The sequence below is a fragment of the Colletotrichum paranaense genome (assembly GCF_030867605.1).
Source record: "Colletotrichum paranaense strain IMI 384185 chromosome Unknown Scaffold_19.1, whole genome shotgun sequence".
Taxonomy (NCBI): domain Eukaryota; kingdom Fungi; phylum Ascomycota; class Sordariomycetes; order Glomerellales; family Glomerellaceae; genus Colletotrichum; species Colletotrichum paranaense.
The window spans coordinates 606,176-620,267 of record NW_026848977.1 but is presented as its reverse complement, the minus strand read 5'-3'; the positions used below and the strand labels follow the sequence as shown (position 1 = coordinate 620,267).

The 14,092-nt window shown below is 53.0% G+C and overlaps 5 protein-coding genes across 5 annotated transcripts, besides 1 other annotated feature; 1 reads left to right on the top strand and 4 right to left on the bottom strand.

Moving 5' to 3' along the window:
• Positions 1 to 225: 225 nt before the first annotated feature.
• CPAR01_15494 (uncharacterized protein) lies at positions 226 to 3,173 on the top strand (the record flags this gene model as incomplete). Its single annotated transcript, XM_060499742.1, has 4 exons — positions 226 to 508; positions 611 to 1,559; positions 1,607 to 2,007; positions 2,311 to 3,173. The coding sequence occupies 4 exons, from the start codon at positions 226 to 228 to the stop codon at positions 3,171 to 3,173; spliced, it is 2,496 nt and encodes an 831-aa protein (XP_060341742.1).
• A 376-nt stretch (positions 3,174 to 3,549) lies between these two features.
• On the bottom strand, positions 3,550 to 5,557 carry CPAR01_15493 (leukotriene A-4 hydrolase/aminopeptidase; the record flags this gene model as incomplete). Its single annotated transcript, XM_060499741.1, has 2 exons — positions 3,550 to 4,435; positions 4,497 to 5,557. 2 exons carry the CDS (start codon positions 5,555 to 5,557, stop codon positions 3,550 to 3,552), a joined length of 1,947 nt encoding a protein of 648 aa, XP_060341741.1.
• Positions 5,558 to 6,174: 617 nt separating this feature from the next.
• CPAR01_15492 (uncharacterized protein) lies at positions 6,175 to 6,780 on the bottom strand (the record flags this gene model as incomplete). Its single annotated transcript, XM_060499740.1, has 1 exon — positions 6,175 to 6,780. The coding sequence occupies one exon, from the start codon at positions 6,778 to 6,780 to the stop codon at positions 6,175 to 6,177; it is 606 nt and encodes a 201-aa protein (XP_060341740.1).
• Positions 6,781 to 8,254: 1,474 nt separating this feature from the next.
• Positions 8,255 to 8,332: a sequence feature (Short protein (CPAR01_15491, KAK1519998.1) was converted to a misc_feature.).
• Positions 8,333 to 8,882: 550 nt separating this feature from the next.
• Positions 8,883 to 9,287, bottom strand: CPAR01_15490 (uncharacterized protein; the record flags this gene model as incomplete). The annotated part of the gene is made up of 1 exon (XM_060499739.1): positions 8,883 to 9,287. One exon carries the CDS (start codon positions 9,285 to 9,287, stop codon positions 8,883 to 8,885), a length of 405 nt encoding a protein of 134 aa, XP_060341739.1.
• A 1,316-nt stretch (positions 9,288 to 10,603) lies between these two features.
• On the bottom strand, positions 10,604 to 11,329 carry CPAR01_15489 (uncharacterized protein; the record flags this gene model as incomplete). Its single annotated transcript, XM_060499738.1, has 2 exons — positions 10,604 to 10,980; positions 11,203 to 11,329. The coding sequence occupies 2 exons, from the start codon at positions 11,327 to 11,329 to the stop codon at positions 10,604 to 10,606; spliced, it is 504 nt and encodes a 167-aa protein (XP_060341738.1).
• Between the last annotated feature and the right edge of the window lie 2,763 nt (positions 11,330 to 14,092).

Here is a 14,092-nt window from a genome sequence, read left to right as displayed (position 1 = left end):
TTCATCATCTTCAGTCTCTGAAAGCCGTCTTCTCCTCCCTTGCAGCTTCGACGATCGAACCAGGCTTCAAGAAGACACCGATGCGAATTTATGTAAAAAAAATTGACGTGGTCGCGATCGATGTGCATCGCCGAACCATCTTGACTATTCGAGGGAGCTACAATGTGCTGACCTTACACCAGCAAGCGATAAATCGACACCCATGACAAGATTGATTGCGCTGCCATGGAGACAGAATCGCCATTTCCGCTAGCAGCGGCAACCAAAGCATGCCTTGAGAGCTTCTGTAATCTTGTATCGAATCTGGAAACGCGGAAAGACTTTCAACATAAAGAGTTATCTGCAGAATTGGCGAAGAACCAGCGGGATCGCTTCAAAATCTGGGCGGCCGGCCTGGGGGCACTTGCAAACGGGAACGCGTCACTCGACTTCCGTTTGATGGAGGCATCACTTTTGAAAGACACCATTTTGAGGTTTCTCGCCGACTTGGATGCCTTTATATGCCGAAGTAAGAACGCCAGCTTCTTAACGTTAACTCTGATTAACAATTAGCGCCTCAATCTCATCTTCACCAGATGATGATGATGATCAACTTATTGTTGCTTACCAGCTTTTGCAGACGATCTGATTGTGAACGATTCAAGCAAGCCCGTGGAAGAAGCTGTTTGTGTAAGTCGTGAGGACGATTCGGAATCAAGTGATGGTGGGAGCGTTTCAGCCGAGACCATCCAGTACGATGATATCAACAATAAAGTACAGAGCGAGATAGGCTACAACTCGTCTCAAATCGATCAAACACTCGCAGCACTCGTCAAAATCTCGTTCCAGATCAGAGGGTCTTCTTCTAGAGCGACACAGTCGAATCAAAAAGCCTTGTCATACAAGGAACCTCCCAATCCTGAAGATCCATCCGTACTTGACATTCTGGGAGGGTACTCGTATTACGACCATCGACATGTGGAGGAATTTTTCCGACTGATAAGAAGAGAGACGCCGAATCGATCACCCGAACAAAGTCGTGGACAATCTCATCAACAGACTCCAAGTTTTGTACCATCCGAGGAACAAGAGAACACCTTCGGCTTATATCTTGTTCGGCGTTGGGGTAATTCAATCACGAATCGCAGGCGGGTTTTTGCATATTGGCGAAGACATGCTCGGAAACTGGCCAAGGATGAGTTTCCGTCCACCACTCGAAATATCAAGCAGAAGATGCCGTTGATATCTTCAAGCACTGTCCATGACAAAGGGGTCGAGCCCGCCAAACCACCTATTCCTCCTCTTCAACCAAAGCTCGTTCCCCTTGTCCCGAATGATTCCGCATCCGGTTCTGTGAGTCCGACAATTTATTCCGGAACCGAAGCCTCGAGACTCGAATTCAGCAATTTGAGCGCTGATACCGATTCGGTCGTGTCCTATTGCTCGACCGCCCTGGATCTTAACGGCAATCCGACAGAGCTCCCTTCTTCACCGGTATTGAGAGGGGGTCAAAGAGAATTCATCTGTCCTTGCTGTTGCGTGGTTTGCCCTGCAAACGAAGGCAAAGACAAACACTGGCGGTGAGTCAAGCTCGTGCATTACATGACGTGCCTGACGTTCAAGATAGGGAGCATATTTTACGAGATCTCCGGCCTTATATGTGCACCTATGATCAGTGTGAGCAAGCCGAAGTCATGTATTGGAGTAGACTGGCCTGGATAGAGCACGAATCACAGTCTCATCGCAGAGTTTGGCGGTGTTTCGAGCACCAGGACTTATTCAAAACGCAAGTGGGGTTAGCCCAACACTTGCGAAGCTCCCACTCAAGCCTAGGAGAATATCAGATCGAGGCATTGTCTAAGCTTGCCCATGCAAGCACCAAGGATGAACGGCAGCTTTGCCCGTTCTGCCTCTCTTGCGGTCCCTTTGAGAAGAGTCTTGTCAATCACATGGCTTCTCATATGGAAAGACTTGCTACCTTCGCCGCTCCAAGGTCTTATGGCGATGACGACAATTCCGTTCCCGGAAGTAATAACAACAATAACAGAATGAGCAACCACTCTCGAGACTCACTCAGATCCGTGGATCTTGTCTTTTCGGAGACAGATTCTCCGGACGATGCAAATCAGCCGCCAGTATCTGGCGATTATGCCTGTCATTACTTTAAGATGTGGCCGCTGAAACATTTGGCATGCGGGTCCCACCAACTCAGCATGACCTCAACCCGACAAGTTTTTGAACACCTAAAAAGTCATCATAGGCCACCCATACACTGCCCTATTTGCTATCGGACTTTCGTCGCTCATAAAGATTGCGAAAGACACATCGCAGCGCGAGGCTGCAAACGGGCGAATAGGAACCCATTTGAGGATCATCTAAATAAAGAAAGTCTTGCTCGCCTTGCTACCATCGACATGAGAGTAGGGCAAGACGGAAATGACGCTATTCGATGGTACGAAATTTGGGACACGCTACAACCAAATTGCGCAAGGCCGCTGTCGCATCTCATGAACCAAGCCTTCATTACGGATTTGAAAGAACTTCTCGCTGGTCACAATCAACCACAATTAATGAATTTTCCGACTTGCGGCGTAAGAGGTTACGAAATGGATGCTGGGGGATCTCCCGAGGAATCGCCAATTATAGCAATAAGGAGAGGACGTATGGATCTCGTCCGTAGAATAAAATGGCAGACAGGAACTGAGGGTGCAGGCCTACTTTGCGTAGCTGCAGAAGAGGGAAACGTTGCTATTATTTCCCTTCTTCTGGTCAACGGTGCCGATCCCCATTTTGCCGATAAGACAGGACAAACCCCATTATGGGTTGCGGCTGGAAAAGGGCATCTTGACGCCACGAGAAGCCTGGTTGACGCAGGAGCACGGGTCGATATGATTAATAGTGCAGATCAATCGCCCCTATTCATCGCTGCCGCCGAAGGCCATAGCAATGTCGTACAATATCTGCTGCAGGTTGGAGCGGATTCGAAGTTGGAAGATCAAAATGGTAGGACACCACTGGCCTTTGCAGTTTACAGGAGCCACGAGGATGTTGTTAGACTTCTCATGGATTACAGCACAACGAAGACCCGCAAGCATATTCTTTCTGGGGCTGAGAAGGCTGCTTTAAGACCAATAACGCCATTGAAGCGGACAAGGGAATGGACCATCCCTGGAAACATAAATCAGGGAGGATGATGAAGATGAGGCTGTGGGTGAGGGTTAACAAGATTGTTCTCGAGGAGTCGCTGTTGAGAGAGCTTCGAAGGAAGGGCCGCAGTCGACAAATCATCCTACAACACACAATCGAGTGGCGATATCTCGACATTCAAAGCTCCAACTTTACCGACCATTCACGACTGAGTGGGCGGAGGATTATTATAGATGTCAGACAGTGTGGGGCTAAAGGGCTGCTTGAGCTCTTTGACCACCACTCTTCTTTACCTACCTACTTTAGGCACTTGCGGTGCCCGATGCCTGCTCTGCTTTAATTTCTGTCATGATATTGAGACACCCAATATGGTCCAACTTAGGTCGCTGCTCGCACCCATTCCATTCTTTTCCGTTGCCTAATTTATACAAGTCCGAGGTCCTTCTCCACCATACCACGGCAAATGGGGTGGTAAAAGTCCCTATTCTTCTCAAACGTCTTGAGCGCAAGCTCCCGATCGACCTTGTTGAGCGACCGGAATAGCGGCCTCACAAACTTCATGCGGCCAACGTGGCCCAGCAACTCCGCGGCGCCCTGGTACGCAGACGAGTCCTCGGCAGCGAGCGCAATCTTGTAGTACGCCGTCTTGAGCTCGGCGTTGCGCGACGAGACGAGGTCGTACACAGTGCCGAGCAGCTTTGCGCGGTCAGCGGACAGAGGAGACGGGAACTTCTCGATCGTCTCGAGGAGGACGAGCTTTTGGTTTCCGGAGAAGGAGGCGACGTCCTCGGCGGAGGGCTTGAAGGACTCGTCCTTCCAGTTCTCGGCCAGCTTGTAGCAGACATCGGCCAGGGTGGTGTCGAAGACCGGCTTAGGCGGGAGACCGGGCTGGTAGAACCACGTGTCCCAGTCGATGGAGGCGACCTTGTTCTTGATCTCCTCGTCGCCGAGGCCGTTGAAGAAGGTGAGGAAGGTGTCCTTGAACTCGAATGAGTCGAGGGACTTGCGGGACCACTTTGTAAAGTAGTGGGGGATGAACTTGTCAAAGGCGTCCATGCCGACAAGGCGCTCGAGATAGTAGAGGAAGTGGAAGCCCTTCTCGTAGGGAACGGTGCTGAAGGCATCATCGGGGTCGATGCCCTTGTGGTTGATGATGAGCTTGGTGAACTCGGAGTCGGCGCCGTTGAGAGCGACAGCGTCCTCGAGGGCCTTCCAGCCGATGATGGCGGAGAAGTCGCGCTCGGCGTCACCATGGACAGCCATGCCGATACGGCGCTCAAGATATGTTGTCCAGCCCTCGTTCAGCCAGCTACATGACGTCGTCAGCACCTCCTTTGTCACGAAATGCAACACACCAGACTCTCACTTACAAGTGCTCCCAACTGCAGCTGGTAACCAAGTTTCCACTCCACGAGTGACTCAGCTCATGCGCAATGACATCGACGTTCTGCTTGTCGCCACTGATGATGGTCGGCGTCGCAAACGTGTAAATCGGGTTCTCCATACCACCGTAGGGGAAACTAGGCGGCAGAACAAGAACATTGTACTGGCCCCACCGGTAAGGGAAGACAAGCTTCTCGGCAACCTCCATGAACTTCTCCATGTCGTTCTGCAGCTCCCACTGCGACTCCTTGAGCTCATCAGGTCCCGTGGCAACGATACTCCGCGGGCCAATAGGCGCCGTGGCGATATCACCCGAGGCCAGGGCGAACAGGTACGACGGGATGGGAACCTTCTGCTCGAAGCGGTAGACCGTGTTGTCACCCTTCTTCTCATCCTTACCGGAGCCCTCAACGAGGACACCGCTAGCGACGACAGGCAGAGGCGAGGCAAGGACGAAGCTGTACGTCGACTTGACATCCGGCGTGTCCTGACAGGGGAACAGCGAGCGGGCGTGAATGGCCTGACACTGGGAGAACATGTACGGGTGCTTCTTGTTGCTCGTCTGCGCGGGCGTGAGCCACTGCAGGGCGGTGCACTTGTCCGTGGTAGCGAGGTCGACGTCGACCTTGACCACCTCGCCCTTGGCAGCGCCCTGGGGCACAAAGACGTGCAGAGGGGCGCCGTACGGCTCCACGCGGTCCTTGAGCTCCCATGTCGAGGTGGCGGCGTTGACCTTGACGCCCGAGATGGAGAGGAAGCTCGAGTCGAAGATGATCTCCTTGCTCTGGCTGTCCGTCAGGGACTCGAGCTCGAGGGTGACGGAACCCTTGAGAGACTTGTCCTTGAAGTCGATCGTCAGGTTGGCGGTGGTGTGCTTGGTCAGCCACGCGCCATAGTTTGACAGGGTGTTTGGGTCTCTGTTGGTCGAGGTGGTGGACGCCATCTTTGCAGTAGTGCCGAAGGCGGCTGCGCGGTTCTGAGGGCTCGTGAGGCGGGTGAAGCTTGTTCTGATAGGAATTGAACCCTTTGCAAGAAGGGATCGCCACATGTGTGTAAAAACTTGCTGACTTTGCGGAGCTCCAGAAATTTGATATCCTTCAACTCCTCCTCTGGTGATGTTGTTGGTAGCACTTGCCACATTCGGACTAAGGTAGAGGGGTAGCTTCAGCCACACGTGGGACATGAAGTTCAGCCACAGATGGTTAGTTCGGCAACGGGGCAAGCCACATACCTCCAGCCACACTTTATCTGGATCTGTCATGGAAGCCACGAGTGCTACCTTGGAGAGGGCGGCTGTTTCTTTCCAGCCCCCACCTCACGTTTGTTTCACCAGGTAGTAAACCCTCGTAAAGTAGTCTTCAGCATTCGTCTCAAACGTCCCAAAGATGCAAGAACTAGACAGGCCAGGCGGACGATTGCTTGCCATCTCTCTCCATCTACAGAGTACGAAGTGCCCTTCTCAATCGATCAAATGCCGAGGCTTGAGCACGACATCTAACGGTGCCATCGAGATGGCCATCCCTCATCACTCAAGATGAGATCCAACACCCACATCAAAGGCCGGACCATCGGCTCTCCTGGAAGCCTTGGCTATCACTCTTGTCTCTTAAACTCCAGGCACTCCAGGCACATCAAGAACTCAACCGTCGATAAGCTCACGCGAGCCTAGCACGGGGTATCTTCCGTATCAATCTCTCTCTCTCTCTTGGAAGTCTTCGAACTCCACACGAACCTGCAAAGCTGCAGACCCCAGCCAGAACGGAGCTGAACGAGTGAACCACAACCAAGACCAACATCCTGAAACGGCGCTGCCTTTCCCCGGGGATGGGATCTCCCTGCGTGACGTATCCGTACCTGGGAGAGAATCTCTGAGCCGTCTTCGCACTCCGGGATACGGGGATTGCCCAAGCCGTTCCTTGTGCCTGCTCGCCGCCATCCCGACTTATCTTTTCCCTCTCCGCCCTGGCCCCTGGAGGCTTGTCCTGCGTTTCTGTTCCCCAAGCCACCCGTCACCGTCCACCCCTTTCTTTTTCGGTGCTGCCGCATGAGATCATACACTCCCACATACCTTCGTACAACACTGAGAGAGAGTTTGTCGACAGTGGCCTGGACCAAGAAAACTTCTCTCCGTCCTTTCCGGGGTGAGAAACCGGACGAAAAGTCTCCTCTTCGCCCACCCGGCTCAGACCTCGAGACCTGGACCTGGAAGTCGATAACCCCCTTACTGCGTAAACAGTATCCGTAGATACCTCGACAAGCAGTTCGTTCCATGTTCCGTGGCCGATCTCCCTTCTCACGAGGGGTTTCGGAATTCACAATCAAACAAACTGCTCTCAGCGGAGGGTTTTCTTCCACGTGCGTGCATCAGGGGAGAAAAGAGTGAGAGATAGAGGATAGAAAGGCAGGGCTCCAATAGCCGATGATGATGCTGCTAGGAACAATCCGACAATGGTCACGACTCCAGGAGGGCTTCGTGTCCTCCTGAAGCTGGAGCACGACGCGTCAGAAATACAGCCAGCCGTCGTTTGAATGTGGCCGTTGCTCCCCGATTCAGTTTCCTCCTCGCGATGCAAGAGGTCGTTTCTGCTCATGGAGTCGTGGCAGCAGACCTTCCCACCTCCCCTTTCCCGTTCCCGTCAACACCCTCCTTTTCGTATTCCACCCGGCCCGATCTTTGTATCCGTAGACCCCTTCCCGCATCTGGGCTGCATCTGCATCTGTCTACATCCGCATCTAAGACAAGAAAAACTGACACAAAGTTCTTCGTGACTGCAGAATCTGAGATGGTGGCAGGTCTGCAGCCTCACCTTCTACCTCTCTTTTTTTCGGCCTCCTGCCTGTTTCCGCTTCCACCTCGTGAACAAGGTGGCCCAACCGCTCATTCCCCATTCGCCTGGACCGGTTCGCACTTCTCACTCCTACTGCATACTGTGGCACAAAAAAGGCGTTCCCAACGGGGTATCGCAAGAGGACAGGGGTCGGAACCGTGGAAGGGGTTGCTCTGCATCCGCGGCCGTGGCTACTGCCCCTCGCGGTCACACCGGCGGCGCGGCATGGCGTGAGTTGTGGATACCAAGAGGTTCCAAACCCAGCTCCGGGGGTTGGCAGACTCGAGGAAGAGAGTGGGAGAGAGTCAAGGGCTCCTCCTCCGGCTAAAATGGGTGGATGCGAGATATGTGACAAGACCTGCGTCGTGACGGTTGCCACGGGTATGCCTATCGTTAGGCGAGAAAAAATCCCACGGAGAAAGCCCACAGGTAGAGGCCGCCGCCCAGCAAAGACACCACCTAGTCCAGTCTCGTAGTGTACTTCGTACGAATACGGATACCCAGGTGGCAGTCGTTACGTATCCGGGTATAATCGCTTGAAGCCTCCCAATACGTAAAGGTAGATACTGCCCGTCATTTTTCTTTTGCAATATCGCTTCTTGCGACTAAGGAGAAATAAAAGATCCATCCTCGTACTGGGCGAACATCTTCAAGGGCGATAAACTTTCCCGAGTGGAAAGCTTAGTATAGCAAAGGATATTGAATATTCTGCATCTTGAGACCCCTCCCCGAAGGAAAACAGACCGCCAAGTTTGCGGATACCAAACGGCCTCTCAATCTCAATCGCAGAGATCCATGCCTCCATCATCAATAACGGATCCGTCTTATTCATTTACTCAGGGCCCTCGGAGCTTGAGCCTTGGAGGGGGGAGCTGGGAGCCGTGGGAGCTTGTCCGGCCACCCTTACCCCACACTTGATGGGGGCGCGCTGTCACCCTGTCACAACAGGAACCCACATTCTTCTGGAAGCCCGTGTCCAACCGGAGTCCAAATAGCCAGCAGGGGTCTCGCTCGTTTCTTCGGTGGAAGGGGGAGGGGGGAAAGGGGATGGTTGGAAATTGAAAGGGGCTGCAGCAGTTCTTCGTTATAGCGCTATATGTGGCGTTGCCTATGATAAGATGCGAGCTATCGCGCTGGGAATATCCCGTACAGTTTGTGCAATATTTGCCGATATTTGTTTGGGCTTCCTTGGGGGGGGGGGGCCTGAGAGGTTTGTGAAAGTTAAGCCTGAGATGGGTCGGGCTGTGCAAGAACAGGTGCGCTTCCCTCGTGCCGTCGTGAAACAGTCCGAATGTATGGCTACGGGCTTTTAGACAATGCAGTATTTGGTCACGGTTGTTGACGAACAGGAGATGACCTCGTTCCTGGAAGACGGGAACGATTGTCTCGCTAGCCCAGGCTGGTGCAATGGGCGTTGTTTGGCCTGGGCCGCTGGGCTTGTAAGCTCTGACAAACGAATGCTTGGAAACTCACTGAGCAGCAAGTAGGCAAGGCAGTGCAGGGGTGAGACCATGAAGGTTCGCTGAATGCTGATTCTATCAAGGCCTAGAGGCTGGACTGCTGAATTGCTGGAGGGCATACTCTAACCTGTGAGTCTGTGAGTCTGTCGCAAGCAGTGATAAGAGCCACGAACAGGGTGTGAAATGCAAAGCGATGCCGTTTTGGAGGGCCAGATTCCGCAGCGAAGGACTTCGGCCACGGAGGATGCGCCGGAGGATGGGCACCTTTCGAGTATGGACGCTTCCTCCCCGACTTGATCTGGCCCTCTCTGTCTACCACGTTGGAGGGATCGCGGTTTCGCACCACTGCAAGTGCGTCGTGACCTTGCCCTTGAAGCTTCATGGACCAGCAGCAACCGCGGAGCGCACCCGTTGAAGCCAAGACCAAGAAAAGGGGGGCCAGTCTGCCAGTGTCGGCCTGCCCCTCCCAGCCTAGCTCATCTTCATACATATTGGTGGTAGTGGTGCGGCGTGACCGAGCTGTGACTGGATAAGGGCCCCCCCAGATCACGCTGGATAGCGTTTTCCCAAGCAAGAGGGACGCTAACAATTCAAGCTTAGCAGGGAGCGTTGCCGGAAGCCAGGCTCAACGCGTGGCTTTTCTCACTCTTCCTCTTTTTCTTTGCGTTGGGGCCCGAGGGGAGGGATTGAGCATCGGTCTTGCTCCGAAGCGGGGGTGGCCGGCCGAGTTCGCCAAGAGAGGGGCCAGGAGGACGGTGCTTCTTGCAAACCTCTCTAGAGACCGCCAGAGACCGGATCGGTGCCGAATGACCGAATACCGGATATGAAAGTGTGGGAATACTGCCCGAAAGGTTAGCCTTGATCCTGCGCCGGGAGGGCTCGGTCTGACACCGAGAGCCATTGCGAGAGGGCCGTATGCGTGGTAGAGATGTCTAGAAGGCTTACACTGCTCGTCGGAAGAGGCCCGTGTTTAAGCGTTGCGTGCTCTGTCAACTCATGATGATGGCACGCATACTGCTACTGCAAGCCGCGGTCTGTTTGTGCGTTGCCGTAGATTGCAGCAATGCAATGTAAGTGAGAGCCTTGGTAGGACAAGGGCCGGGGGAGCACAAGTCCGATCGCGTTTTCCGCGCTAAGAATTAATTGAGGGGCACCGACAAGATCTTGACATGACAGCCTGGGAACGTTGGTCAAACCTTAACCTCGGGTTAGTTTAAGGCAACAAGAGAGAGAAGGGAGAGTGTGGGCGAGTCCATGGTATCCGTAGCTTGAGGATTGAAGGGTCTCGCCTGACGTCTATTCCCTTCATCTCCACTAGTCTCTGACAGTACTACAACTCCCACAGCGTGTCATGGTAATTGCAAAGCGATGAATCTAATGGTCACTCGTCATTCCTGTCATGGCTGTCGTTCTATCGAATGCAATGCCTCTGCAAAATCAGCTTGTCTTACGGGGTACAAAGTCGTTGCGGTGTTGTTAGTTGACAAAGAGAAAGGGCCTGTCAACCATGTGGCTCCGGCATTTGCGCTGCTGTAATCGTCGGAGAAAATTGGAAACTTGGATGGGATTGACTGCTGATCTCTCCCGAATATGCCCGTTGACATGCAGGTCCCGAGACGGGTGCCAAAGTCAAAAATATACGACGAAATAATACTCCGCATGTTGATCCCTTTTGTCATGGGCCACCGGCATCCATGTCGGGACCTCTCAGGGAATCTCCTCAACTCTTCAATGTGTGGTAATCTCGCCAGGTTAGCATCTCTAGTCCGAGACTGCGGTCTACCAGGGGCAAAGTTGTAGGGTTGGCTAGCCGCTCAAATCTGCGCCCAATTGCAGTTTTGTCAAGGGGTTTGCCACGTTTTGCAAGTTGAGTCTTGACTCTTGTGCCATACAGTACAGTGATGCTTCGCCCTCAACCTTTCGTGACAGTGTTTCTAGGGGTCGCATCCCCCGGCTTCGCAATTGCCCTCCCCTCCCCTCAAGCAGCTCATGAATACTACCTTCATGTGTTGGTAGCCTGAGTCTCGGGGCCTCGAGGTGACGCCGTTCGGGGGCTAGATACTCAACATTGGTCGTTCCCCCATCGTTGGCCTTGCCTCTATCCGGACGCCTTGAACCGTAACTGCGGTTGTGTGGCTTCGCTTCTGACGGGGATGAGATCGGCCTACTTCCCCGTATCGTAGCTGTTATAGAGAGATTATCCGCACTTGTGATTTCCTTGCCATTGACGAATAATAGGTTGCAGATGACTACCAGGTCAAGTTTCCTGGATGAAACGCTGTTTCGACCCCGCACTTGAAGCAGGCGAAGGCGTGTCTGCCACCTACTGCTCGAGCCTCGGGAACGCTAGATTAGAACCTCTCTTTGGGGGGCAATGATGCTTGCAATACCACGATCAGGCATACTGTCAACCAGAGAAGTGGCAGGTCCTATGTGATATGACGATTCGCTCTTGCGTCGGAGGCTTGACCGCTGCCTATCACCGGAACCTGGTGGAAGCGAGAATTGGCAGAGGACTCGCCCATGGTCCATGATTACTTGGTAGTTTGGTCTAAACAGTTCGCCACAGAGTTGACGCGTCTTCGAAGTTCTGTAAACTGTCTATGATGTGAGCGAATCCACATCCTCCTTTTGTTGCAAGGTTACAACCTAGTGGCGTATCAGTCAGCGTGCGAATAGGGGCATAGTGTTGTCAACGTGTCACACGGCCCGTCGTTGAGATCAACTGGGGAATAAACCAGGCTTGATCGAGCCAGAAAGTCGTTGAGAGGGCTTTGGTATAGACCTCTCTCTATGTGGGATGTGTGCAAACAGCCGTATCCCGAGACTGTTGTAAAGCGAGTTTCGAGAGAGTTGTAAGCGATGTGAGGCAATGGCGCTAACCATGGGTCTGCGACGAACCAGACTCTAGTGCCTGCCATTACTATGTGTATTATAAGCTTGGTATGCCAGGAATATCGGAACGATGGCAGGTTGTCTCAATGTCAGATCCTTACTTTGCTTGGTGTAGCTAGGTCCCATGAAGGAAGATGCCTGCTGTTGTGTCCGTACTGTGCTGTTCCTCAAGAGCGTGGGGGCCTTCAATGCCTGAGATTACAATGATTGCTGCCCATACTCGCAATGATGGCGCCCTACTATCCCCTCACTCGAGGTGCCACCACCTTATCTCCACTGAGGTTGTTTAGAAAGCTTGTTTCCGGCATATGAAGTTGCTTCCTGGTGGATGGATGCCGGCTAACAAGATCGGAGGTCGTCTCATCATCGTCAACGGTCTGCGGCCGGACATGATAGCGACCTAGACAGGACGACACAAGTGAACCTCGACACATCTGAACGCGCATATCGAAGGCTGCATGGGCGGCGTTGATTTCTCAGGAACAAGCTACACATAAGCCTGATGCTGTGGTTTCGGTCCTCATTGGCGTGATGCGGCACTTGGAAGTTTGCAGAGTTATCGGCACTTGGTCGGTGGAGAATGATTGACCCAGACAACGCGAGATAAGATGGAAGAGTGGATGGTGCAGTTAGCTAGCTGGATCCAGATAGCGAGAGGATAGACGGCATTGTTCAGCGTCAGTGTTTCACTGGGCGAAACCCTCAGTTTGCTCAATACGGCGCCAGCTCAGCAGATCTCATAAGATCTTCGAGGCCCGGGCCACGAGTTCTTCCTGTCAGTTGTTGACGTAACTCTAAAAACCCTCAATTTTGGCCGACCGCTGCGCGCCAACACAGTATCCATTCGCAGTGCAACATCTGTATCATGGCGTTGTGGTTCATTTTCTTGTCTGTTGCCGCTGTTCCGTTGAGGATTTGCCTCGTGGTCCCATGACTATGAGAATGGTGAGTTCCGAGTTCGAACTCCTGAGAGTACCGCAGTCATCTCCACCATGCATCATTTCTCTATGAATTTTCGTGACTCGTCTGCAGCATAAGCGATGTGAAGAATGCGACGTCGTTGCAGAGATGGTCCTAAGTGCGGGGTGTAAAAAGTCGCCCCAGTCCGTGTGAATGTGACGACGCTGGAGCATCGCAGCGCGCCAGCACGGTCATGAACCAGGTTGTAGCCGGCCGATCTCAACGCGGATGCGTCCGCGCACACTGACCACCAGACCTGGCTAATGAAGGCGGAAATCCCAAATCAGGTGAAATGTTGATGGTATCGTGTCAAGTATGCCGATGATGTGTCCTAGCCGCGATTGTCTTTATGAGCCGAGCTTTCGAGATGAAATATTGGTCTCTCTCGTCAAGTTGTCGGATATGAGGTTCCTCAACTAGGCGAATATATTCTACTGAGGCCCGTCTTACAATACAACGGTGCAATATTGACATCACTCAGGATCCACGACCCCGGCGCTCTGCTCGTTGCAAAACGGTAAACCCAGTCGATTTCGATATTGTCCTGCCACCGCTCTACGGAGTACACGTGCGAGGTGAGTAAAGTCCCCCTGCATTAATGAACGGCTGGAGCCTTGATATCTCGGGGAGCCAGTGTCGAGATGGGTCGTCGACAGGGGAGCTTCGTTGGGAGGTCGAGAGGCCAGGGGCCCTGGCAATTGCTCAGGATAGGGGAGTGGCCAGGGGCGGAGATCAACCTATTTCAGACATGTATGCTGCATCTTCAAGGATACCTGGTTCCACCCGGGTTCTCATCGGTCCCACCGAAGGATGGGAGCCTGAGGAGGTCTCGACAATTTGATCTTCGTCTCAAGATGGACGAGTGTTTGTGTCCCGTATCCGTACTCCGTACCTCCATTCACCGTCGTCCAAGGTGCAGTGAGTTGCTGTACAATGAGAATAACCATGAACATCTCCGTGGTGGCCTCTCTTCTCCCAATTTCGTGACATCGCTGATCATAGTCTGAGATATTTCAAAAAACCGACGATGCTGTGCAAAACCATTAGAGTGTGAACCCCACGCCTCATAGTACAAGCTGCTTCCTTATTCCAATTCTTCAAAGACGTCTCAGTTCCGTGTAAGCCGCCTCGTGCATAAGGTATTGGCAAGTTGAAGAAACCCCGCGTTGTTCGGATAGGCGCCGATGCCCGTCAGCACACGGTCGTCAAATTGCGTTAGAGTGCTATGGCTTGAGCCAAGTTTGACCTCACTTAACTCCTCATAGTCTCATATGCTCCATCATACCTATCTGCGCCGCAGAAACTGACGTTCGGGCCACTGAGAGGAAACAGAGACGTGGAAACCAGGTTGATCTTAATGGCAAGGTCGCTGTTGGGCTCGTGGAAGATGAACCAGGGGTCCCTTACCTCGGGAGCGAAGTCCGGCCAACGTGGTTACCT